At 42.4% G+C, this 26,686-nt stretch overlaps 1 protein-coding gene and 6 non-coding genes across 7 annotated transcripts in view; 6 read left to right on the top strand and 1 right to left on the bottom strand.

The window, feature by feature from the left end:
• smtnl (smoothelin, like) overlaps window positions 1-6,085 on the bottom strand; it is a 31,388-nt gene extending 25,303 nt beyond the window's left edge. The window contains exons 1-2 of the mRNA XM_012857873.3: window positions 5,852-6,085; window positions 4,638-5,592 (exon numbers count right to left, since the gene is read on the bottom strand). Coding sequence (XP_012713327.2) covers window positions 4,638-5,297 — 660 coding nt within the window. The 5' untranslated portion in view covers window positions 5,298-5,592; window positions 5,852-6,085. The remainder of the gene's footprint in view (window positions 1-4,637; window positions 5,593-5,851) is intronic.
• A 13,538-nt stretch (window positions 6,086-19,623) lies between these two features.
• Window positions 19,624-19,696, top strand: trnar-ucg. Its single transcript has one exon. It is a non-coding gene; the product is annotated as a tRNA-Arg (tRNA).
• A 1,053-nt stretch (window positions 19,697-20,749) lies between these two features.
• On the top strand, window positions 20,750-20,822 carry trnar-ucg. Its single transcript has one exon. It is a non-coding gene; the product is annotated as a tRNA-Arg (tRNA).
• Window positions 20,823-21,874: 1,052 nt separating this feature from the next.
• Window positions 21,875-21,947, top strand: trnar-ucg. The gene has a single exon. It is a non-coding gene; the product is annotated as a tRNA-Arg (tRNA).
• A 1,053-nt stretch (window positions 21,948-23,000) lies between these two features.
• trnar-ucg lies at window positions 23,001-23,073 on the top strand. Its single transcript has one exon. It is a non-coding gene; the product is annotated as a tRNA-Arg (tRNA).
• Window positions 23,074-24,126: 1,053 nt separating this feature from the next.
• On the top strand, window positions 24,127-24,199 carry trnar-ucg. Its single transcript has one exon. It is a non-coding gene; the product is annotated as a tRNA-Arg (tRNA).
• A 1,053-nt stretch (window positions 24,200-25,252) lies between these two features.
• Window positions 25,253-25,325, top strand: trnar-ucg. The gene has a single exon. It is a non-coding gene; the product is annotated as a tRNA-Arg (tRNA).
• Window positions 25,326-26,686: the final 1,361 nt, after the last annotated feature.

Here is a 26,686-nt window from a genome sequence, read left to right as displayed (position 1 = left end):
TTCTAGGAAGACAGTTGCTGATGTGAGATAAGGACTGTAGGCGAGAAGGAAGAACAGGAATGTAAGGAGGGATGAGGAGGATGGCTGGCGCTGTAATCCCTTCACACGTCACCTACTCTCAATGAAGCACAAGAACCCGCACAATGGTCCGCAGAGCCAGCTGCTCTGGAAACAGCGGAGCTGTAATGTTTCATGTGTGCTTAAGATTGTGAAGCATGGAACTAAAAACAGAAGTGGAAAGAGAGGACCCTGGTGAGAGGTTTCAGACTTTTGTCCTCCTTCTAACCTCAGCTAATTCCTATCAAAACTGCAAACCTTCCAGATGGAAACACACAAAGACAGTCGCAGGCTCACAGATGGCTGGATTTTCATACGAGCATTTTTATGTGAATTCTGCTGCAGTGATTCAGAAACACGCAGCAAACCGTCACCAAGCTTTGCATCTATTCATATAAACCAGTCCAAGAATCAAAGTAAACAACAAGCAGTTTATTCTTGCTTTAACAGCAGCAATGAGAACAAAGCAAAGGCTTTGTTTTTTGTAAAAAGAGGTCAAAGTTCACAGAGATGCTTGCTGCAGGTGTGTAGTACTGGAAGGAGCTGGACATTTTTATGAGTGTCCTTTTGCGAAGACTTGGCGAGTCCCAGTGACACGTTACGGTAACAGCTGGAGAGCAGGTCGCTGCATATCTCTCTGGCACTGCTGACTTCCGCCTTATTACTCTATCTGTTCGGGAAAGGCCTCCGCGTGGTGTCATCAGACCTGTTTGAACAGCTTGCTGAACTTTATGAACTGCATCCACCTCATCTCTTGCTGACTGACAGACGTGGAGCTGAGAGCCAGGTGCAATCGGGATTATAAACCCAAGTGTGCTTATAAGAATAAATAAAAGCAAAGAAGCAGCAGTCCATTGTCCACAGATGTAATGTATGAAGAATGCTTTCTGATGCGCTGTGTGATGCTGTGTGATGTGCTAAGTTAACAGCAGGGGATCTCCCACAACGGAGACAGACAGAGACAAAGGTGGCCTTGTGTCAATTTGGCTCTGATCACCTGATTTCATAGCAGATAACATTCCTCTGCTCTATCTGGCACATACTTTGGAAATTGCACAGACAGGAGAGGGAAGTAATCATTTGCATAATGTGAGCGTGGGTGCTCAGGCCAAATGATTTTTGTGGTGTTTATTTTATGATATATAGTGTGATTGCAGAATAAGTTAAAAGGTCTGCATCCCTATGATACAGTGTGTTGCAGAGGTATTCATAGCCCCTGAACCTTTTACACAAGTCACATGATTTAAAAAAACCCCTGAATGATATGAAATGTGAAAAGTGTAGTATTATGCATTCATAAAGCGAGTGCAACAGGTTGCCTTTAGAACCTAATTGATAAATGCTGTCCATCTGTGTGCATAAGCCCAGGTGTTCTGTGAATGCCTCAGAGGCTCATTAAAGAACATCAGCATGGAGAGGACCAAGGAACACAGCAGACAGGTCAGCGAGGAAGCTTTGGGGACGTCCAAAGCAGGATTGGTTTTATAACGACATCCCAAGCTTTGAACATCTCACAGAGCTCTGTTCAAACCATCACCTGGAAGTGAAAAGAACTTGGCATAATCTTCTAACCTACCAGGTCATGGTGGTCTACGTGAGCTGACAGGCCAGGCAGGGAAAGCACTGATCGGAGGAGCAGCCAAGAGGCTGGTGGTCACTCTGGACAACTATCAGCTTCATGCTAATTTTTAGACATCACCCTGTACTGATCATTCCCACCATGAAACATTGTGGTGGCAACATGATGCGGTTGGGATGTCGTTTTTCAGCAGGGAGAGAAGCTGGTCAGAGTTCGTGGAAAGATGGATGGAGATAAATACAACCTAATCCTAGAAGAAAACCTGATATAAAATGGCAAAAGACTTGAAATTTGGACAGATGCCTTAGATTTACAGCCAGACGAATAGTGCAAAATTGCAAGAAATTGTACATTTATAAAATGAGAATCATACGATCCATTAAGTTATATTCATGTTTATCATTGCAAATCTATAAAAGCCTACGATAAATACCTAAAGATCACTCAATTATCCGGCAATAGGCTAACTTTGAAAAATCTAAATGTTCCACCGTTTAGTTTCTTATGTGTCTGATTAATTTCTCCTGATGGTTTGGTCTGAAGCAAATTAACGCAAGAGAGTGATGTAAAACAAATTAAAAGCAAAAACAATGACGTTGTTGAGGGCCTCTGAGATGAGGCTATTTCCAGAATATCTCAGAGCAACAGTAAAACTATTTCTGGTAATAACTCCAAACCACAAGCCTATAAAACTCTGACTTGAGTTCTTCGGTCATCACTGATGCTGTGATGAACTGGGATGCTGTCCAGATTTAGACGGATCGTGAGACACATTTTCAAACTGTGCTGTCATCAAGAAAAAACTCAGCAAGACCAAGAATATGCCGGTTTTTAGTTTCATTGATAAATTAATCTGTAGAGTTAAGAAATACTCTCTTGAGACCAGATAACGTCTTTTGGTCCAAGTCCAGAACCATGTTCCATTTAGTTTAAACTAATCCTTCAAAATCCTCCCAGCTGGATCCTCATGGTTCAGGACAAAAACAACAGTGACTAACCAGGGTCTGCGTTTCACAACGCTGATTTCACATATTTGTTTCAGGTCTGAAAAACCACTCAACCACACTAACCTCACCTCCCAAGAGCCTTCTCGACTCGTATTACTGCACTTCATAAATCCTTAAGCATCCTGGCAGAGGGCTGTTGTGCAACCACAGCGACACAGCCAGTGTCTCCTATGACACATCCACGCAGCCACAACGCAAGAGGGTTTCAGTCAAACTCCAAATTTTCTCTTCACCACATTCTGAAGTATCCCTTTCTGCTTCAGCGTCTTAACTTTCCACCTATTTTACACAACGCATTTGGCATTTCCATGTAAGGTAGAGGATCAGCAGAGTTACCAAGAGCGTGTAGACTGAAAACAGCCTGGATGAGCGGCTTTAAAAACAGACATTCCAGCTAATTTGGGAGCAGAAGGCAGCGAGTGAGTCCCCAGAATGGAAATTCTGATACAGTGTCAAGGATGCTAGAAAGGTACACAAAGAAACACGTATACTGGCCCAAGCTCACAAACGCTGAACAGTATGAATGGAAATAAGCCGATGAGGACAATGAAAACAATACAGAGCAGTCCAGAAAAATACTGCAGAGAATTAAACAAAAGTGAAAAAAAACAAAAATATTATATATATATATATATATATATATATATATATATATATATATATATATATATATATATATATATATATATATATATATATGTTTGCAAAACGCAAACAAAGAGTGAAGTCATTAGCTCAAGTATTTGATCACTAACACGGAGAGGAAATCTGTTCAAACAGCTAAACATCGCTGCCAATGGCTGTGAAAATGTACGCCATTTAGAAATGCTACATGTCTAAATGTTGCATGAATCTTCAGAATGGTAAGAAAAATAGTGATTAAAATTGTAAAATAGCCAAATACAAAAACATACCTGTGAAACAAGCTACTTAGAGGTAAATAAATTGTCCAACGAGGTTGGCAAAGGGCCAGCTAAAGTCAAATGATAAAAAAGGAATTAAGGTTACTATATATCCAAATATGCTGATATTAATTGCTACCCACAATGCATTCTGAGACATTCCCACATATTGAAGATGGGGCAGACGGTTGTAAACTGTGTGACACAAATCTCGACAAAGTGGGTATAGAAGGTAAAAAGTATTTTTTAATAAACAGGAAGTAAGTAACGTAGGTTGCAGGACTGCTGCTTCCATGAGTCATCATTTAATGAGGGGAAATGGTGAAAAAAATGCATTTTACTTCCTCGGCTAAGACCACTTACACTTTTACGCTGAGTTGTACTGTTAAAAATACAGTTTTGACATGACTTAGCTACAAACCACACACATTAAAACGACACCATGTCTAGAGAGGACATAAATGTTTACATGGACGCAAAATGAAGAACACAATAGACATAATTTCACACAGTGTGGCGGACGTTTGATTTCCTGTACATTGCTGCACAGCCTAAAACTATGCACTGCATTGTTGATGAAAGTGGGGCCAATTTTCAAGGCCACATAGTGCCAGTTTTTTTACCTGTATTGTTTGAAAGCAGCAGCTGGAAGGCTGGACATGCACTCCACTCATCTAAGATGACCTTTTAAAACAAATATTTTTCTGATACAAGGAATGTTACTGATCAGCTGCAATGTTGCATTGAGTTTCTTTTCACTGTCAACAAACCGGAAATACTACTCCAAGGCGCCGGTTCACGCACGGCTATTTTGCTCCACTGTCAACAGCACCTAATAATGGTTTAAGGAAAGAAGTGCTTCAAAATAACTGCTTAATAGCTGAACGTCACAGATCAATGCACGGAACAGATGGATAACAAACAGAACAGGTTCTGAGACAAGCTAAAAATAATTTGGTCTGGTCTTTGTCACTTAAAGAGGAAGTCATTTAAAAGCCAGCCCTGTTAGATAACTGAGGTTGCATGTCATGAAAGCGAATGAATATAGATGTAACACCGTGGTTAAGAAGGTCTAACTTTGCATTTACTCACGTTGGTCTTGGTGGAAACGGCGAAGGTGGCTCGGCTGGAGAAGCGGGTGATGGAGGGGCTGCCGCTGGTCCCTGGGCTCAGTATCATGGAAGACCCTCTGGAGGCAGCTGGAGGACTGCTGGAGCTAGTGAGGGAACAAGGGAGGGAGGCAGTGGTTGATGAAGGGCTCGACTGGCTGTTGTAGGGCTGGGGCTGGTTTTCCAAAGTGAAGTTCTGGATGTGGTGATGAGCCCGGCTCTGGGTGCTGTCTTGACCTTTTCCATAGATCACCTCCTTCACATCCTGACGGTCCTCCTGTATGTCATGCAGCTCATTCTTGTGATTCTGACTGTGGTTATTGCTCACCGCCTCCCGCTCACACGTGAGACCATTCAGGAGCTCCACTTGCCGCGTGAGCGCTTCCAGCTGGTTCCGGAGCTGCTGGTTCTCCTGCTGGAGCTGAAGCACGGCTCGTCCGAGAGGGCCGCTCAGGTTGGCTGTCTCGTCGCAGCGCCGCTCTATGTCAAGCTTAAAAGTGCTGACCTCTGCGTGGATTTCTCTAATCGTGTCTCGCAAAGTGTTCTCATAACGGGCTAGAGCTGCACACACCGTTTCCCCCTCGGGAGAGGGAGAACGGGGGTGACACAGGTCCTCCATCAGAGCCAGGGTTGGAGCCTCCATTAGCACAGCTGCTGCTGCTGCCGGTGACTGTTATGGAAAGAGTGTTTGAGATAATGTCCTAGACTGAGCCCCACTGCTCCCCTGAGATGCTCCTCGCTCAGTGTGCTGGGGGAGGGGGGGGCTTGTTGGACAAGGGTTGAGAGGTGAAACCTTGAAGGATGGGGTTGAGTGGACCAAAGGTCTGGACTGCGTTAAACCCACTCCCTCAGCTCTGTCCTGATATGAGACTTCCTGAGGTCTGTCTTCTTTTGTAAGCACTGCTTTTCAAGAATCAGCGTCTCAGGCCGGCCTCCGTCTGAAAGCATTAAAAAGGGAGACGAGTATGAAGAACTCGAAAACAACAAAAAGCCAACATTCATTCAGCAGGAACAGCTTTTAACAGGTCCAACACACTAACATCCCTGAAGGATTTCTCTAAATGTAAACATATATTAGAGTAATTTCAAAAGACACATAAGATAGACAGAACATGTCTAAATAATCGCAGTGAGAAAATAAAGCCAAGCAGCTCATCAGATAAAAAAAACAAAACACTTTCCGCTGCTTTGACAAACCTTTACAGTGAGGTCATGTTCCCTCGCAGCTGCAGGGAAGCCTACTTCAGCTCTGACGGCGAGGAGTTGCTCAGCTTTGAACAGCTGTATGAATGTGCTGTGGAGCGTGTGAGCTGGGCTCTGCCGGCTCCCTCAGGTTGAGCGCTCCTCTCTTCTGGCCCAGAGGAGGGAGGAGAAAGGGCGGTGTTAGGGAGGAGGGCGTGTGGAGCAGAGAACCTCCGTGGAAAGAGTTGTAAATGTGAAGAGAGGAGGGGAGAAGAAAGCACACCAGGGCAACTTTCTCTCTTGCTGAGCCTCTTTCTACTCCTTTTTTTTACTCAGATCTTACTTGCTAGCAAAGAGAAAAACAGACAACAAATATGTTGATTAGCGAAACAAAGGATTTTGTGTAAAATGAACTTTTAAACAATTAGAGACTCTTAATTCAAATATTGAGACAATTATGTGCTTAAAGGTTATGATAGGAAACGCAGCGGACACGACCCTCTCCCCGTAACCGGAGCCCACCAGAGCAAACATTCCTCACCAGATGGCAGTGGCGTGTGTGTGTGTGTGTGTGTGTGTGTGTGTGTGTGTGTGTTTGTGTTTGTGCCAGTGCTACCGACAAACTCATGCAAATACTTTAACACTCAGCTCCTGATTACTATCAACAACGTGTGTGTGTGTGTGTGTGTGTGTGTGTGTGTGGGGGGGGGGGGGGGGGGGTGCTTGTATTTGCTTGCAGCTGGGTGAGAACATATTTTTTCTATTTTACCGCCAAGGGGAGGACTTTGGTGTAAAGTGAGAATTATTGTTGGTCCTCACTTTTTTTAGGCTAGGGTTAGGTTTAGGACTGAGGTGTTAATTAGGGTTAGGTATATAGTGGTAAATGTTAGGGTAAGGCTATAGAAAGGGTTGCAAATGAATGGAAGTCAAGTAAGTATTTTAAATGTGTGTGTGTGTGTGTGTGTGTGTGTGTGTGTGTGTGTGTGTGTGTGTGTGTGTTTGTGTTTGGGGGTTGTCTCCACATGAGTCCTATTATCTCTTTCCTTCAAGCACACAGGCACAGACAAACAAACACCCAGCAGAGTTCTTTAGGTAGGACTGAAGGAGGTTACATCCCATGTGATATCAGCTTCATTGGTTATCTGAGATCCAATGTAATGTTACCATTAGTGTCATTTCAAAAGTCCTTAAATGTTCAACTTTGATCATTCTGTGCTGCCAGAAAACATTGGCTCAAGACAAAAACACAGATGGACTTTATTGTCAGTCAACTGCACATTCACAGTGTACATTTGAACAAAATTCCTTTGCAAGGCTCCAAGTGAAAACAGACATATAAGAAACGTTAACAATGTATGTATTTGTCATTTGTCAGGAATGTAGCAGCAAATCAAAAAACACCACACAGTCTTAGTGAATGGGAAGTCTATCTGTGCTCTTTGACCAGAGATGTTGCCATGCTGGGTTGAAGAAGTTAAATCTGTAACTGTGAGCCTTGGGTGACAATCTGACTGCTTTGCCATTGACACCATATACTACATAGTAGAAGAAGGATGTAGTTGCTAAGTTGCCCTGTTATGTTGACAGCAATGACTAAAAGAGACTACTGGATGGGCTGGCCAACAACTCTCTGTTGCAGAACCACAGAGCCTCCACCAGTTTTAAATCCTTTGTGTTTCAGTGTTTAGGTTACTTGGGACAATGAAATTAAATGGTAACACAGTAACAAACACAACATGAACAAATTTAAGTACTGGGAGGACATAGCAGTTGTTAGCTGCTAACGACTCTTCTGATAGGTGCTCAACTAAAGGACTATTTCACAGTTATTGATTAGAAACCTGGCACCAACATGCATCCTGGGTGATCCAGAGCAGCAGCTGACCTGAGATGACTCCTCTCAATCAGCAAAGTTAAATGAACAGCTCCAGTAAAATGATATAATAATAATAAATGTCAACCATTTTAACAAAAAGTAATAAGCCATGTGGAGTCCTCTGAAGACACGATTCTTTTTTAAAATAAAGGTTTTACTTACTGGATTCTCTCCATATCTCGGACTTTTATTGATCCATGGACATCAAGGCATCTGTAAATGTGACTGGATTTCTCTAAAAAAGATTTCATAATTAATATCATTTAGCAGCTGACTGAACACACTGTGGTGGGCTGGTGTGACTGTTTTGTCACAGCAGTCCACCAGGTGTTCCACCTCCTCCCTGTAGGCCAGGTCACTCTGATGAGACCCACCACTGCCGTGTCGTCCGCGTACTTAATGACGGGGTTCATCCATAGTGATGTAAAAGACTCGTCACTACACGTGTTGGCAGTTGTTATAATGATTTGTGCTGATGAATTCCATATTCATCCAAACACAGAGTTACTACTTAAAAGGTTTATTGAAGGGGATGAGTAGTGACAGGCGAGGCAGGCAAGCAGAACCAGACTAGACAGATGAGTTATGGCTGAGGGTGCAGGCAGGAAGGGATGAGCAGGAGACCAGAAGATACAGATAGTGACAGACCAGAACAGGCCAATGTGGACCAGCTGGAACTCACGAGGAAACAGGCAGGCTTGTGCAGCACACAGACACAGGCAACTTCACTTTCAACAGAAGAGTCCAGCTGTGTTGTTCTGGCAGTGAGTGGATGACTGGGGCAGGTATATGTAGACAGGTTAACAGGTGAGGTTGACTGATTAGTGGCAACAGGTGGAGGTGATCTAGAGCAGAGTGGCGGGTGGAGGGAGATGATGATGGCTTAGAGGTGAAGGCTGATTCAGAAAAGTCCAAAAAAGTCCAAAGCAAAACCAACAAAAACCTAAATCATGACAGTTGTTGTGACCAAAGATGACCCAAGCAGTGATCAAGGTTAGAGAATAATTACTTTTCACATAGGGCCAGGTTAGTTTGGATAGCCATCTTCCCTTAATAAATAAATCCATCACCATATGAAAACTGCATTTTGTATTTACTCATATAATCCTTTTTGTCTTGATGACATCTAAGTCATATTTTAGTACAGAATAAGTTAATAATTTTAGCTCTATGTTTATTGTTTTTTGTTAATTTTGTTCACCTTCTGGCAACAAACAAAAAAGCTAAGAATGAATGTGGATATAACTGCTGTAACACATTCGGCCAAAATAAAATAAACCGCCTCTCACCGAAGCTTCATGGGAGCCAAGTGTCGACGTGCTTGTTGTCAGATAACTCCAAGCCTGGGTGATGCTCTGTTTCTCATGCTTGTTGTGGAAGATGCTTCACTGACTCGTCTCTGACTGCCATTAAACGTTGCAACAGTGAAACTAAACGTGAAGAAAACAGACGCAATCAGTCCAATCGTAGATCTGAAGTTCAGATATTCGCCTTCAAGTGCATGCCATGTTATGCAATAAACAAAACAACGTCAGAAAACTCAACCAGGGGATGACAGATTCAGACGGCGAGACTGTTCTCACACTGTTCTTTGTGTCATTTACAGGAAAACCCAACACCTGTGTGACTCACTGCAAAGTGTCTCACAGAAACTAGTTTTAGGTTCTCGGTTCTTCCAGTTCTATTGAACCGAGACCGTTTCTTTCATATCCCATGAGGAAGGATGCAGATGCCAAATAAAAACTAAATCTGCTTTTAGTTAAAAACAAAATCCAAATAAGGAATTTTGGCCTTTTCGGACAGATCTAGCTTCACAAAAGGATTCTCATCAATATATAATATAATACTGTTTAACAGCTGGTAATAATTCCCAAGCTGTGTGTGAAGGAATAATGCCTGATATAGAGTAATTACTGATTCTGTTGTTTCTAATTAGGCTGTTAATTATGGGGTGTGCTAGCATAAAAGTGGTGACGCAGTACGGCTAAAAATCCCAAAGCTAAACCACATTCTTGCTCCTACTCTTTAATTTTTCCTCCACAATCATCCACCCTATACCCCCCTGCAATTCTTTAGGAGGGTTGGGGTACATGCAGTCATTTTAGCCCCTAAATCCTCTCATCAGGAATGCTCCTGCTTGCAGCACATAGAGAGATGCGCACTGTAAACATTAATGAGAGGGCTCAGAGTTCACGTTCAGGGATTGGTGTACGTCAGCGCAGCCTTTAAACACAACACAAATATGTCTGCACTGCCGTTAGACTTCCATAAACAGACACACCGACTCACACACAACCAGATGCAAACCTTGCATGCAAAAAGCAGAGCTGTGCCAGAGTACTCTGCCAAACTTCCATGTCTAAACATGAAAACGACTCGGTCTGTATGTGGGTTACTTTAAGCACAACTGCCACTGAATCTGTATTACTGCATGTTTCTGACACTTTTTTCCTCTATTGATTAACAGGCTCATGATGTTATTTAAATTTCAGTACTGCAGTTAAAGTGCAAAGTTTAACCAAAATGTGACACTAATTTGATTGATTCCATCGTTTTAATACAAGATGGTACCAAAATTATGCCCTCAGCCAGGTGGTGCACTATAATTTTCCAAATGACAAAAATAAAATGTTTTAATTATTCTGATTAAATCCCATAGTTTTCCCTAGAATGGGGGTGAAGTGTTGGTCGATGCAGGTAAAAAGACAAAAGGTGGTCCCTAAGGTGAGAGACTCTGCATAGGATTCACCAATTCAAAGAATCAAGATAAAACTTGTGATCCAGACTGCATCATCAGTGAATGAGAATCATAACTTTTGTACAAAGGCAGAAAATATAATTGTATCTGTTTGAGGGTGCTTTGCGCATACAATCTTTGCTTTAAACTTTGGATTTTTCAGTGCTATTAGAGCTGTATCAATAATGGAATAATGCCTGTTGTGTGTTTGCAAATAATTAGCAAAAAAAGGCAAATGCTCTTTTTTTGTGTGTCCTGTCTGGGTGTGTAGCACTAAGAATTGCTTTCTTAATGCCAAACAGAGGCCAACAGATTTACATTTACAAGAGGATCTGCTTTTTCTATAGTGTGCCACTTGATACGTATGCAAAAAAAAAAAAAAAAAAAAAAAAAACTTCATTGGACATTATTTTGGGATTATTTTAAATTCAATGGACACAGAAGCAGAATAGTAAAAGAGAAATGAGGGAAGAAAGAAAGTGGAGGCAAAATGTTAAAAGGGAGAAAAGGTGACAAAAAATAGAGCAGAGGAAAAAGAGAGTTCAACATAACATCCTTGGAGTCTGCTTCAACATCTGGTGAAAGAGATAAAGAAAGAACTACAGAACAAACACAAAAGGTGTTACAGGTACAGGTTTTATTTATTTAAGTATTTATACTCCTTTAACTTTTTCCACAGCTTGTCGGTGTGTTTTATTGTGTCTTGTATTGGGGTTTTAAGAGATACATTTCTTGAAGACATACATTTGATGCCCACTCTTTTTTGCAAAGTAGCTGAACCTTCATCAGTCTGGATGATGAGTGTCTGTGAACATCAATTTAAATTTAAGTCCTGCCAGTCCAATAATCAGTTGCATTTTAGGCTCTGGTTCAAAGAGGATAACTTCTATCCCGTCCGAATTCAAAAGCAGAAAATCTAAAGTTAAGCACTGAACCCTGAACAAAAGTGATTTAAATCTACGTAGTACTGCTTTCATTTTCCCTGTGGCATGTTCAAGCTGCTCCACTTCAGACTTCCAGCAGGGATAACAAAAAAATTACAATGCACATAAATGCAGCTGCTCTGCTGTCACTTGCAGTGCTTTGTTTTACTGTTTGTTATGTATGTCTTACTTTTTTATGTAATAACATCACCTATAGTCAACATGATTTATTAAAGATTGGGATTTCATGTGTGAAGAGTATCACAGCAGAATTTTCCTGTTCATATAACATCCCGTGAGGGTCACCGACTAGCCGTGGATCACCATCTCAACAAGAAGAAAGCAGAGGCAGTGCAGGGAGCATAAGTAGAAATGGGGATGTAGGGCAGTCGGGCTAGCAGGCTATGGAAGCGGCAACATAAACCACCCCATCCCAGCCTCTCCCTTCAGACAACTCATGTCTTCTGGCTCAAATCTACTCTGCAGATCCAGAATCAAACACAGAGAAAAATCATTTAGTTCTTATGCTCCACTTATCTGGAACAAACTCCCAAAAGACTCTAAAAGTGCTGAAACCCTGCGTTGCTTTAAATGAAGGTTAAAAACCTATTTGTTTAGAGTTACCTTTGAATGGTAACATTGAAGTTTATAGTCCAACTTGTCTTATACCTTAACCAGCTGCTACTATTCCACTGCAATGAGCTTTCCTCTGTATGCTTTATTTTCTTATGCTCTTTTCATGAACAGCACTTTGAACTGTCTTTTTACTGAAATGTGCAACAAATAAACTTGCCTTGCCTTCTCTTACTCTACATACCATGAGTATGACGTCATTGGATAAAGAACAGACTTGTTTTAACGACAAATGCGGCAGAGAGGCACACATACATTTATGTTAAGGTGAAACTTTTTCCTTGGACACAAGATGTGTTGTTTTAATGTTATTAGACTTTGGGAGCTGCGTGTTGACGGACGTGGGTTACTGACCTGGTAGCTGTGCTGCCGCTGGGTGGGGCCGGGGTGGGTCTGGGGGTCTGGGGTCCCTGGGGCGCGCCGCCCTCGGGCGCGGGCCCCGGCGGGGCCTCGGGGGTTCCGGTTCCGGGGGGTGTGCCGCTTTTGGTGTGGGCCGGCGCGCGCCCGGGTGTCCGCCCCTGCACGGGGCCTCTGGTGCGCTGGGGGGCCTCGGGGCCCGTTGAGCTGGTAGGGGGGCATGGTCATTAACACCTCTGGGCAGATGCTCTTCTCCTTTATTGGAAAGGCACTCTGCCAGTGGGGGGAGGGGGAAAGGAGGGGGAGTAGGGATCTACCCAGCCTGGATGTCTACTGTCGAATGTATGGTGAGTTGTTTGAACGTCAGTGTTGGGGAGGGATTAAATCCACGGGTGGGGGGGGTTGGGGGGGGGTTGACGTTCTGGTGGGCTTGTGTCCGGCCCCCTGTCCCGGTCCTGGTCCGTGTCGTCTTCCGGTGCGGGTTTCACCTGGGGGGTGGGGTTGGGGTGGCTCGTGCGGGCCGGCTGGCCAGGGTCTCCCCCTCTTATTATTATTATTATTATTATTATTATTATTTATTTATTTATTTATTTATTTAGTTTAAGTAGGCTTGGTGGGTGGGCTGGGGGGTGCTTAGGTGTTGGTCCTGGTGGGTGGTTGGCTGGCGGGCCCTGCAGCCTCTCCCTGGCCCCCGGGCTACGGTGGTGCCGCTGGCGAGGCCCCCTTCTCTAGGTGGGGCTTTCGGGGAGCGGGGGTGCCTATTGGAGTCAGTAGGGGAGCTGGCTCCCTGGGTTGGCTTCCCAGTCATTTGCTCCCCATCCCCGGACTCCTCCCTCTGCCTGCTCCATCACGCCGCCACACATGTAGGTCATGAGGGAGGGGGCGTTACTGGAGGTTGCCACTTTCTGGTGACGCCCCTCTCCCCAATTTTATTTTGCATCTTAGACACTTTCACTTCAAACATTTTTCACATCACACACTCATATAGGCCATGGTAGGGGGGGGGGGTGGGGGGAAGACGTCTGGGAGGGGGCTTATGTTGTGTGGGCCTCACCTCGGACGGCTCCCTTCACCTCCTCTCCCACTTAGACATTGAGGGTTCTGGGCAGTCACACGGAAGGGGTGCGCTGGCAACAGCTACCTTCCGAAAGGGGGGTGGGCTGTGCCGTGCATCCCCTTCGGCGCTCCCAGTTTTTTAAACGCACTTGAGAACAACATGCAACAACACAACATTTGAGCAGGCGTAGGGAGGGTCGGGGTCTTCTGCACACCCCCGTTCTCCGATGGAGGCAAGGAGTCTGGGGCCTGGAGGAGGTGCGGGCCACTGTGTCCGGGGTCTTGGCGGGGGGCTGCGGTGTGCAGTCAGCGGCCTACCAGGTCTGGGGCTGATGCCTCCGCTCCCCCCAGGGGGTGGGGGGCAGGGATGGCAAGGGTAAGGTGGGGGGAGGGAGTGGGTTTATTAGGTATTTAGGGGGAGGGGGGGGCTCTGGCCGGGTGGCTCGTGCGGGTCGTGTTGGCCCGCCCTCTTGGGGGGGCCCGGTCCGGGGGGCGTCTGGTCGGGGGCCGGGGGTCGGGCACAAGCAGTCGTATAGTCGATTTGGGGTGTCCCCCCCCCCCTTTGGTCAGTGTTGGATGTGAGTGTTATGTGGGAATGTGTGTACAGCGTCTTTTTTTTTTTTTTTTTTTTTTTTTCTGTGTGTGGCGAGTGGGGCACAAGGGAGGGATGGGGTGAATGAGTTTTTTTTTTTTTTTTTTTTCAGGTATGGGTGTGGTCCGCTCCCTCTCCCAAGAACATCTCAAGTCTCCGATAGGTGCGGAGCCCATCCCCCCACGTCCTGCCCTCCTCCACTTCGTTGGCGGGCGCCTTGGCCCCCTGGCGCGTTAGTTGGCTTCGGGTTTGGGGCGGGTTCCCGGGCGTGCGCCGGCCCGCTCCTGGCGGCCTCTTCGCGGGGCCTGGCCCCCGGGGGGCGGCCGGGGCCCTCGTCGCGGGGGCGGGGCGCCCCTGGGGCCTCTGGCCCTCAGGGCCCATGGCCGGGACCACTTCAGTGGGGCTGGCTGCCGGCGGAGCCCACGGGCTCGTCTCCGCGGCTCTTGAGGGCGTCGGCATTGCGGTGGCTGGGGGATTTCCTCGGGGTCGTCTCTGCTCCTTACTTGGGGGGGGGGGTTGCAGATATCCTGTGTCGGCCCCTCCTGGGCGACCTGCTTTAGGGACCCCTTTGGGAGTCCGGGGTTACTGGTCCCCTGACGCCTGCCTCTGTGCTCGGGGAAGGTGGGTCTTTGGTTCTCCACAATCACTATCAAGCTATTTCTGGATAATCTTCACCTAAACTAGTGCACTTTCACATCTCCCACTGGTGCTGGGTCCCAGGTATTAAGTGTTCACTTATATACAGTAATCTTATAATTTATTTATATATTTATTTATGTTGTGTCACTTTCTTTTTTCAAATATCACATTACACATGTCAGCTTACATAATAATATATATGATTTAGCAATGGCATCTAGGTGTTATTAGAGTGTATCTGTTGCTTTATGTCTGTTGGTTGTGCTGTTCTTTTTGTGTCTCTTTCCAGGTGATGGAGCAGACAGAGGACATTTTATCATTCTCTTCCTTTTATCTCCTCTTTCTTTCACCTCTACTCTTTATTTTTCTTTTCTTTCACTTTTTGTTCTTCCTTTACTCTCCCATTGTCATGTCCATATAATTTGAAATTCTCCTTGCAGGAATCATAATAAAGCTATTTACAAGCATAAATCAAGTGGAGCACTATGGCGAAAGCTGTTTGCTCCACTTGTAAAAGCAAAATCTGTCGAGCTCCATCTGGCATTGAGATATCAATTCCTATTGCCATAGTGCTAGACAGGACACTGGGAAAAAAAAAAAAAAAAAAAAAAAAAAAAAAAAAAAAAAAAAAAAAAAAAAAAAAAAGTAAAGGAGACCCTTTATTTCCTCCATGCATAGAAGATTAATTTAGAGTTTACATCATAAATTGTCCTCGCTCGATGGACATTAATTTTGATAAATCATTATAACGGAAATCATTTTAAAGTTGTAATTTGCATTAGGGGTGGGCGATATATCAAGTATACTCGATGTATCTCAAGTTTTCTTCCGCGCGATAGTTAAAATGACTTTATCGCGACCATCGCATGTACATTTTCATGGCAAGATTGAGCCGCTGTATTTAATTCACTGTGAGTTTAGTTTTTCCCACATGCTGTGAATGCATCAGTCGCTCCTCCTCCACACAACAACGAACCCATGCACTTACTTAACGTTGACGAGACAGCAAGAACTATGACGACAGCGAGTTTTTCAGGCAGTGGATGGATGTTGAGGAAAATGCGGTAATTTGCAAAACATGCTGTAACGCCATTGCCACAAAAGGTAGCAGCACAGACATCATATACGTAGACACGTCATTGGGCGGGTTCTGCCTATGGTGCGATGCGTCAGAGCGTCCGCCATCTTAAATGTGGCAAATCTGCAGTTTCTCAGTCACTTAAACAGTATCAGAGGGACTTTAATCTCTGAATATACTTTGTATTCGTAGTATTTTTGTTTTTGTAATATTACAAGTTTATTTTCGTATCCCTTTAGCTTCATTCTGAATTTATTCTCCTAAAGAATAAAAATATTTAAAATAATCTAACCTGGCCCTATTACTCCAGGACTGAAATAATTCCCGCAAACTGTGAACATTCTGGAAATGTTCCCTCTTAATTCTCATAATATGATGTTTTTCTCATAACATTATCACTTTTGTGTTTGTTTGTGTATTTTTATTTTATTGACCTAGGACTTTTTTTCTCATATTATTAATTTTACCTCTTTAATACTCACCCAAAAAGTCTGTTCCTAAAGGTTCACATGTGACACGGTTTTATGAAATAATGAAGACCACAATGTTTAGATTTAACAAATTGATCCTTATATTCATACCACATACACACACACACACACACACACACACACACACACACACACACACACACACACATATATATATATATATATATATATATATATATATATATATATATATATATATATATATATACATATTGTGTCTGCCTTCTATATCTTTGTAGAAGGCAGATACAAGTAGTGAAATCAGCCAGAATACATTTCCATGCAGCACAGCAATGAGGCATCTTTTCTGATTCACGTTCAAAATAACAGAACTCAACTTTTTTATACACATACAATATGGCGGTGACGATGACGTGCGAACCTGCGCCTTATGACGCGTCTACGTATATATGTCTGTGGGTAGCAGTAGCACAAATTTGTTCCACCTAAAACATCATCCAGTGCAAAAAGACTCTTGTAAACTCCGTGTATCGACCCCCCCCCCCACCACACACACACACACACACACACACATACACACCGAGGGGAACTTTGATTAAACCAGCCATAAAACTGTTGAAACTGGCGTCTTCTTTTGCTAAATCCCTTATGACAGAAAAAAAGGTTTGTTTAAAATTTCCCAGCACCTAAAGAGCAACGGAAATATTTTTGAGATGCTCTGAATATGTAGCTGCGAGTGGTCAGTTGATTTTATAGTCACAATACAAGTTTTTGTTTTTGGGATTGTCTCATTTTTATGATACCTTTTATTTCAGGTGTATTTTGTGTCAGATTTTTCCTTGGTGTTCCTTTTGGCTGCTGGGATGTTCTGTTTTTTAAGGTCCAGTGTTGACCATGAAAGAGCTTTAAAGTGACATGACAATATTATCATTTGTGAAAAGCTTCTATGTGCAGCTGAAATAAAAAATTTTAAACACACTTTTATTTTGCAATCAATTTTTCCAAACAAAAAAAAAAATGACACGTTAATATGAGATATGCCAATGCAACTTTAGGCAAAATTTGGCTAAAAACATTTGTTATTCAAGGTTATTCGAACATATCGTGATACATATCGTGTATTGTGATATAGCCCAAATATATCGGGATATTACATTTTCTTCATATCGCCATCCCCCCCCCCCCCACACACACACACACACTTAATTTGCATGTGTATTTCTCAGCGCAACTAGCTTATGAAGTGGACGAAACCCATCCAGGCTGGGCCCCTTATTACATCTTGGACACATGGAGGTGAAAGCTGCTGACAGGTAAATATTTCAGCGGAGGAAAAGGAGATGGGATGGTAACAGCAGTAGCCAGTGCAGCTGCTTCACTGCCCACTCCAGATGTGAATGGAGTGTCAATAACAACAGTAGCTCCACAGGGGTCAGAGCAACATGGAGCAGCAGAGGAGGCCACATAGGTGACAGATGTGGGTCAAGGCCCACCACCAAACTACATGTTGGATATTGATCAATGTGTCAGTTGCTCTGGTGTTTTGTTAACTGTGACATCATCCAAGGAAGACAGATTACCTGCTACTACCATCTAATGTAGAACAGATTACTGGATCAATGTGTGCTTCTGTGCTTGTTTGTCTGTCTTGTTGTGTCTCTGTTCTGTCTTCTGTAACCCCCAGTCAGTCGAGGCAGATGACCGTTCATACTGAGCCCGGTTCTGCTGGAGGTTTTACTTCCCGTTAATGTGGAGTTTTTCTTTCCACTGTCGCTTCATGCTTGCTCAGTATGAGGGATTGCTGGAAAGCCATGGACAATGCAGACGACTCTCCCTGTGGCTCTATGCTTCTTGTCAAGACTTTGGTGCAATCAACTGGGTTCCCTTATACAGGACATTTTTTAGACCAATCTGTATAATCTGATTGAATTTGATTTTGGAATGTGCCATGTTTCATGAAATGATGCTTTATAAATAAAATTGAATTGAATTGAATTGCTCGAGTTTAACAGGGCTTTAAATAAAAGAGCTCTCAGCGATGAGGATGGACGAGTGGTTCTTCATTAAGGCCGATGATAAGGCCAGAGATGACAAGGTGAAGTACTACTCTGGACTGCCGTACTGGACTTAACTACAGGCTTTGCACACTGTCATTATTTCATGTCTGATAGCTTACACCTCTGGGAAGGGAAAAAGGGCTGAGGCTTTAAGGGCGTCCGGAATCCAGGCGAGGGTAACACACAAGGCAGGGAAATCCAAAATATGAGACACAGAAACAGGCAAGGAACGTTGGATATGTATTCACACAATGGTTTTGAAGAATTAGGCGCCAGCTGACTGAGGAAGCCTTGTATATAAAGGCAGCGACACAGGTGGAAGAGATGAGGTAAACAAGCTGTCAAAGGTGAAGCTGCTCACACCAATCAGCAGAGGCAGAAAGCAAGGCGCGCTCAGCCGGCCCACCTAACAACAGACCAGAGGGGAAACAGGATGTTGATGTTTTTAAGTAAAAAATGTGTTGCTCTACTCTACTTAAAACAGCATCTTATGTGGTTTCTGACATGGCTGCTAAGTGATATCATTCTGTTTGCAAGGATTCACTACTTAGTAGTATAGTAAGGTGCCTTTGAAGTATGGCCCTTAAGGGCCTTGACATGGTTCATGGTCGTAATATATCTACAACTCTTGGTCCAAAAGAAAAGAAGGCAGATAAGGTATTCAGTGGAGCCAAAGTGAGATTGAGAAATCCAGGAAAACAGAACTTGGTCGAAAGCAGGCAAGGAAATTTGGGCATTTTCTCACATGAAGGCTTTCAAATATTCTGGTGCCAGCTGTCTGAGGAGACCCAGTATTTAAGGACAGGAAGCCCATAGGTGCATGAAATGATTTGGAATGTAGAGTGCAGGAGGAATATGAGAGAAATATGCATACAGCGGAACCAAGACGTGACATAAGAAAAGGTAGGAAGTTAGTTTGTACTAAGCCAGACAAAAAAACTCAAGACATATCAAGGAATGTTTCATCAACTCAGACTGAGGGGCATTTGACTTCTGTATCTATCCATTCGCATTTGATTGGATACACTTTACATTCAACAGTACAATACACTGTTTGGAATTGGAGTTGTGTTAGATTGCCAAGTGCTTGTTTGTAAGGTACTTTGATCTAAGTAGTTAGTTTTTTCCCCTGATGATGGGTTTGTAATTCTTCATAAAATATTACTGTTTGGCTTCTCCTGCAAATACAAAATATTTCACACATACTTGAAACAACAATCCTTTAGAACTGGCCTGATACTTTAAAAAATATAAAGAGTTCCATCCATGCTTAAGCTAAGGGCAATACCTCTAACAAGATTTGTGACATGGTAACTACTGTGGTCAACTATTTGGGCAAATACTCGGGTCTTTCCGTTTCCAATCACCACAGGATTGAGCGAAGCATGACCATGTGGCCTAATGGACAAGGCGTCTGACTTCGGATCAGAAGATTGAGGGTTCGAGTCCCTTCATGGTCAGTTTTGAAGGACCAATCCCACTATTGGCTTTCAATCAGTGCTTGGTTACCTTAATGTTGCTTCTACAGGACCTTTTCATAGGAAAGGTAGCTAGTTTGTACTAAGCCAGACAACAAAACTCAAGACATATCAAGCAATGTTTCATCAACTCAGACTGAGGGGCATTTTGTCCAAGACTTGCTAACTAGAGAACAGCAGACTTGTGTCTTCAATAAAGTCAAACTGCTGAAAAAAACTTATGCTCTCCACAAGTTCTCGAAAGTCTCCTTCACAAGGCAAAATTTCAGCTTTCAGGTGATTTTCAAAGCCTGAAAGACCCCACACATGACGATAGACACTTGTAGATATAACAGCTTTGCTTGTAGGGTGTGTTGTGTCAGGCCAAATTGGCAGTCAACACACTAGACATGAATAGATTTCACTGAGGATTTTTAATTTGAATTTTTAGAAGTCAGATCGGAACTTCTGAAAAACTTCTCCAGGTCAAACGTGAGTTCATAGAAAACCACCATGGCCCATTAGGAAGAACAACGGCAATAGCTGGAAAGATCAACAAAGAAAAAACATAACAAAAAGAAAACTGTTGGTTAAAGGGGTGGCAACAGGGGATCTACATTTGCTACAGTATGATCTGGAGGTGAGTTGTGTTTTTTTTTCCCAGATATCTATCCATTCGCATTTGATTGGATACACTTTACATTCAACAGTACAATACACTGTTTGGAATTGGAGTTGTGTTAGATTGCCAAGTGCTTGTTTGTAAGGTACTTTGATCTAAGTAGTTAGTTTTTTCCCCTGATGATGGGTTTGTAATTCTTCATAAAATATTACTGTTTGGCTTCTCCTGCAAATACAAAATATTTCACACATACTTGAAACAACAATCCTTTAGAACTGGCCTGATACTTTAAAAAATATAAAGAGTTCCATCCATGCTTAAGCTAAGGGCAATACCTCTAACAAGATTTGTGACATGGTAACTACTGTGGTCAACTATTTGGGCAAATACTCGGGTCTTTCCGTTTCCAATCACCACAGGATTGAGCGAAGCATGACCATGTGGCCTAATGGACAAGGCGTCTGACTTCGGATCAGAAGATTGAGGGTTCGAGTCCCTTCATGGTCAGTTTTGAAGGACCAATCCCACTATTGGCTTTCAATCAGTGCTTGGTTACCTTAATGTTGCTTCTACAGGACCTTTTCATAGGAAAGGTAGCTAGTTTGTACTAAGCCAGACAACAAAACTCAAGACATATCAAGCAATGTTTCATCAACTCAGACTGAGGGGCATTTTGTCCAAGACTTGCTAACTAGAGAACAGCAGACTTGTGTCTTCAATAAAGTCAAACTGCTGAAAAAAACTTATGCTCTCCACAAGTTCTCGAAAGTCTCCTTCACAAGGCAAAATTTCAGCTTTCAGGTGATTTTCAAAGCCTGAAAGACCCCACACATGACGATAGACACTTGTAGATATAACAGCTTTGCTTGTAGGGTGTGTTGTGTCAGGCCAAATTGGCAGTCAACACACTAGACATGAATAGATTTCACTGAGGATTTTTAATTTGAATTTTTAGAAGTCAGATCGGAACTTCTGAAAAACTTCTCCAGGTCAAACGTGAGTTCATAGAAAACCACCATGGCCCATTAGGAAGAACAACGGCAATAGCTGGAAAGATCAACAAAGAAAAAACATAACAAAAAGAAAACTGTTGGTTAAAGGGGTGGCAACAGGGGATCTACATTTGCTACAGTATGATCTGGAGGTGAGTTGTGTTTTTTTTTCCAGATATCTATCCATTCGCATTTGATTGGATACACTTTACATTCAACAGTACAATACACTGTTTGGAATTGGAGTTGTGTTAGATTGCCAAGTGCTTGTTTGTAAGGTACTTTGATCTAAGTAGTTAGTTTTTTCCCCTGATGATGGGTTTGTAATTCTTCATAAAATATTACTGTTTGGCTTCTCCTGCAAATACAAAATATTTCACACATACTTGAAACAACAATCCTTTAGAACTGGCCTGATACTTTAAAAAATATAAAGAGTTCCATCCATGCTTAAGCTAAGGGCAATACCTCTAACAAGATTTGTGACATGGTAACTACTGTGGTCAACTATTTGGGCAAATACTCGGGTCTTTCCGTTTCCAATCACCACAGGATTGAGCGAAGCATGACCATGTGGCCTAATGGACAAGGCGTCTGACTTCGGATCAGAAGATTGAGGGTTCGAGTCCCTTCATGGTCAGTTTTGAAGGACCAATCCCACTATTGGCTTTCAATCAGTGCTTGGTTACCTTAATGTTGCTTCTACAGGACCTTTTCATAGGAAAGGTAGCTAGTTTGTACTAAGCCAGACAACAAAACTCAAGACATATCAAGCAATGTTTCATCAACTCAGACTGAGGGGCATTTTGTCCAAGACTTGCTAACTAGAGAACAGCAGACTTGTGTCTTCAATAAAGTCAAACTGCTGAAAAAAACTTATGCTCTCCACAAGTTCTCGAAAGTCTCCTTCACAAGGCAAAATTTCAGCTTTCAGGTGATTTTCAAAGCCTGAAAGACCCCACACATGACGATAGACACTTGTAGATATAACAGCTTTGCTTGTAGGGTGTGTTGTGTCAGGCCAAATTGGCAGTCAACACACTAGACATGAATAGATTTCACTGAGGATTTTTAATTTGAATTTTTAGAAGTCAGATCGGAACTTCTGAAAAACTTCTCCAGGTCAAACGTGAGTTCATAGAAAACCACCATGGCCCATTAGGAAGAACAACGGCAATAGCTGGAAAGATCAACAAAGAAAAAACATAACAAAAAGAAAACTGTTGGTTAAAGGGGTGGCAACAGGGGATCTACATTTGCTACAGTATGATCTGGAGGTGAGTTGTGTTTTTTTTTCCCAGATATCTATCCATTCGCATTTGATTGGATACACTTTACATTCAACAGTACAATACACTGTTTGGAATTGGAGTTGTGTTAGATTGCCAAGTGCTTGTTTGTAAGGTACTTTGATCTAAGTAGTTAGTTTTTTCCCCTGATGATGGGTTTGTAATTCTTCATAAAATATTACTGTTTGGCTTCTCCTGCAAATACAAAATATTTCACACATACTTGAAACAACAATCCTTTAGAACTGGCCTGATACTTTAAAAAATATAAAGAGTTCCATCCATGCTTAAGCTAAGGGCAATACCTCTAACAAGATTTGTGACATGGTAACTACTGTGGTCAACTATTTGGGCAAATACTCGGGTCTTTCCGTTTCCAATCACCACAGGATTGAGCGAAGCATGACCATGTGGCCTAATGGACAAGGCGTCTGACTTCGGATCAGAAGATTGAGGGTTCGAGTCCCTTCATGGTCAGTTTTGAAGGACCAATCCCACTATTGGCTTTCAATCAGTGCTTGGTTACCTTAATGTTGCTTCTACAGGACCTTTTCATAGGAAAGGTAGCTAGTTTGTACTAAGCCAGACAACAAAACTCAAGACATATCAAGCAATGTTTCATCAACTCAGACTGAGGGGCATTTTGTCCAAGACTTGCTAACTAGAGAACAGCAGACTTGTGTCTTCAATAAAGTCAAACTGCTGAAAAAAACTTATGCTCTCCACAAGTTCTCGAAAGTCTCCTTCACAAGGCAAAATTTCAGCTTTCAGGTGATTTTCAAAGCCTGAAAGACCCCACACATGACGATAGACACTTGTAGATATAACAGCTTTGCTTGTAGGGTGTGTTGTGTCAGGCCAAATTGGCAGTCAACACACTAGACATGAATAGATTTCACTGAGGATTTTTAATTTGAATTTTTAGAAGTCAGATCGGAACTTCTGAAAAACTTCTCCAGGTCAAACGTGAGTTCATAGAAAACCACCATGGCCCATTAGGAAGAACAACGGCAATAGCTGGAAAGATCAACAAAGAAAAAACATAACAAAAAGAAAACTGTTGGTTAAAGGGGTGGCAACAGGGGATCTACATTTGCTACAGTATGATCTGGAGGTGAGTTGTGTTTTTTTTTCCCAGATATCTATCCATTCGCATTTGATTGGATACACTTTACATTCAACAGTACAATACACTGTTTGGAATTGGAGTTGTGTTAGATTGCCAAGTGCTTGTTTGTAAGGTACTTTGATCTAAGTAGTTAGTTTTTTCCCCTGATGATGGGTTTGTAATTCTTCATAAAATATTACTGTTTGGCTTCTCCTGCAAATACAAAATATTTCACACATACTTGAAACAACAATCCTTTAGAACTGGCCTGATACTTTAAAAAATATAAAGAGTTCCATCCATGCTTAAGCTAAGGGCAATACCTCTAACAAGATTTGTGACATGGTAACTACTGTGGTCAACTATTTGGGCAAATACTCGGGTCTTTCCGTTTCCAATCACCACAGGATTGAGCGAAGCATGACCATGTGGCCTAATGGACAAGGCGTCTGACTTCGGATCAGAAGATTGAGGGTTCGAGTCCCTTCATGGTCAGTTTTGAAGGACCAATCCCACTATTGGCTTTCAATCAGTGCTTGGTTACCTTAATGTTGCTTCTACAGGACCTTTTCATAGGAAAGGTAGCTAGTTTGTACTAAGCCAGACAACAAAACTCAAGACATATCAAGCAATGTTTCATCAACTCAGACTGAGGGGCATTTTGTCCAAGACTTGCTAACTAGAGAACAGCAGACTTGTGTCTTCAATAAAGTCAAACTGCTGAAAAAAACTTATGCTCTCCACAAGTTCTCGAAAGTCTCCTTCACAAGGCAAAATTTCAGCTTTCAGGTGATTTTCAAAGCCTGAAAGACCCCACACATGACGATAGACACTTGTAGATATAACAGCTTTGCTTGTAGGGTGTGTTGTGTCAGGCCAAATTGGCAGTCAACACACTAGACATGAATAGATTTCACTGAGGATTTTTAATTTGAATTTTTAGAAGTCAGATCGGAACTTCTGAAAAACTTCTCCAGGTCAAACGTGAGTTCATAGAAAACCACCATGGCCCATTAGGAAGAACAACGGCAATAGCTGGAAAGATCAACAAAGAAAAAACATAACAAAAAGAAAACTGTTGGTTAAAGGGGTGGCAACAGGGGATCTACATTTGCTACAGTATGATCTGGAGGTGAGTTGTGTTTTTTTTTCCCAGATATCTATCCATTCGCATTTGATTGGATACACTTTACATTCAACAGTACAATACACTGTTTGGAATTGGAGTTGTGTTAGATTGCCAAGTGCTTGTTTGTAAGGTACTTTGATCTAAGTAGTTAGTTTTTTCCCCTGATGATGGGTTTGTAATTCTTCATAAAATATTACTGTTTGGCTTCTCCTGCAAATACAAAATATTTCACACATACTTGAAACAACAATCCTTTAGAACTGGCCTGATACTTTAAAAAATATAAAGAGTTCCATCCATGCTTAAGCTAAGGGCAATACCTCTAACAAGATTTGTGACATGGTAACTACTGTGGTCAACTATTTGGGCAAATACTCGGGTCTTTCCGTTTCCAATCACCACAGGATTGAGCGAAGCATGACCATGTGGCCTAATGGACAAGGCGTCTGACTTCGGATCAGAAGATTGAGGGTTCGAGTCCCTTCATGGTCAGTTTTGAAGGACCAATCCCACTATTGGCTTTCAATCAGTGCTTGGTTACCTTAATGTTGCTTCTACAGGACCTTTTCATAGGAAAGGTAGCTAGTTTGTACTAAGCCAGACAACAAAACTCAAGACATATCAAGCAATGTTTCATCAACTCAGACTGAGGGGCATTTTGTCCAAGACTTGCTAACTAGAGAACAGCAGACTTGTGTCTTCAATAAAGTCAAACTGCTGAAAAAAACTTATGCTCTCCACAAGTTCTCGAAAGTCTCCTTCACAAGGCAAAATTTCAGCTTTCAGGTGATTTTCAAAGCCTGAAAGACCCCACACATGACGATAGACACTTGTAGATATAACAGCTTTGCTTGTAGGGTGTGTTGTGTCAGGCCAAATTGGCAGTCAACACACTAGACATGAATAGATTTCACTGAGGATTTTTAATTTGAATTTTTAGAAGTCAGATCGGAACTTCTGAAAAACTTCTCCAGGTCAAACGTGAGTTCATAGAAAACCACCATGGCCCATTAGGAAGAACAACGGCAATAGCTGGAAAGATCAACAAAGAAAAAACATAACAAAAAGAAAACTGTTGGTTAAAGGGGTGGCAACAGGGGATCTACATTTGCTACAGTATGATCTGGAGGTGAGTTGTGTTTTTTTTTCCCAGATATCTATCCATTCGCATTTGATTGGATACACTTTACATTCAACAGTACAATACACTGTTTGGAATTGGAGTTGTGTTAGATTGCCAAGTGCTTGTTTGTAAGGTACTTTGATCTAAGTAGTTAGTTTTTTCCCCTGATGATGGGTTTGTAATTCTTCATAAAATATTACTGTTTGGCTTCTCCTGCAAATACAAAATATTTCACACATACTTGAAACAACAATCCTTTAGAACTGGCCTGATACTTTAAAAAATATAAAGAGTTCCATCCATGCTTAAGCTAAGGGCAATACCTCTAACAAGATTTGTGACATGGTAACTACTGTGGTCAACTATTTGGGCAAATACTCGGGTCTTTCCGTTTCCAATCACCACAGGATTGAGCGAAGCATGACCATGTGGCCTAATGGACAAGGCGTCTGACTTCGGATCAGAAGATTGAGGGTTCGAGTCCCTTCATGGTCAGTTTTGAAGGACCAATCCCACTATTGGCTTTCAATCAGTGCTTGGTTACCTTAATGTTGCTTCTACAGGACCTTTTCATAGGAAAGGTAGCTAGTTTGTACTAAGCCAGACAACAAAACTCAAGACATATCAAGCAATGTTTCATCAACTCAGACTGAGGGGCATTTTGTCCAAGACTTGCTAACTAGAGAACAGCAGACTTGTGTCTTCAATAAAGTCAAACTGCTGAAAAAAA

Source organism: Fundulus heteroclitus, chromosome 18 (assembly GCF_011125445.2).
Source record: "Fundulus heteroclitus isolate FHET01 chromosome 18, MU-UCD_Fhet_4.1, whole genome shotgun sequence".
NCBI lineage: Eukaryota > Metazoa > Chordata > Actinopteri > Cyprinodontiformes > Fundulidae > Fundulus > Fundulus heteroclitus.
This window is presented reverse-complemented; position numbering and strand designations above follow the sequence as displayed.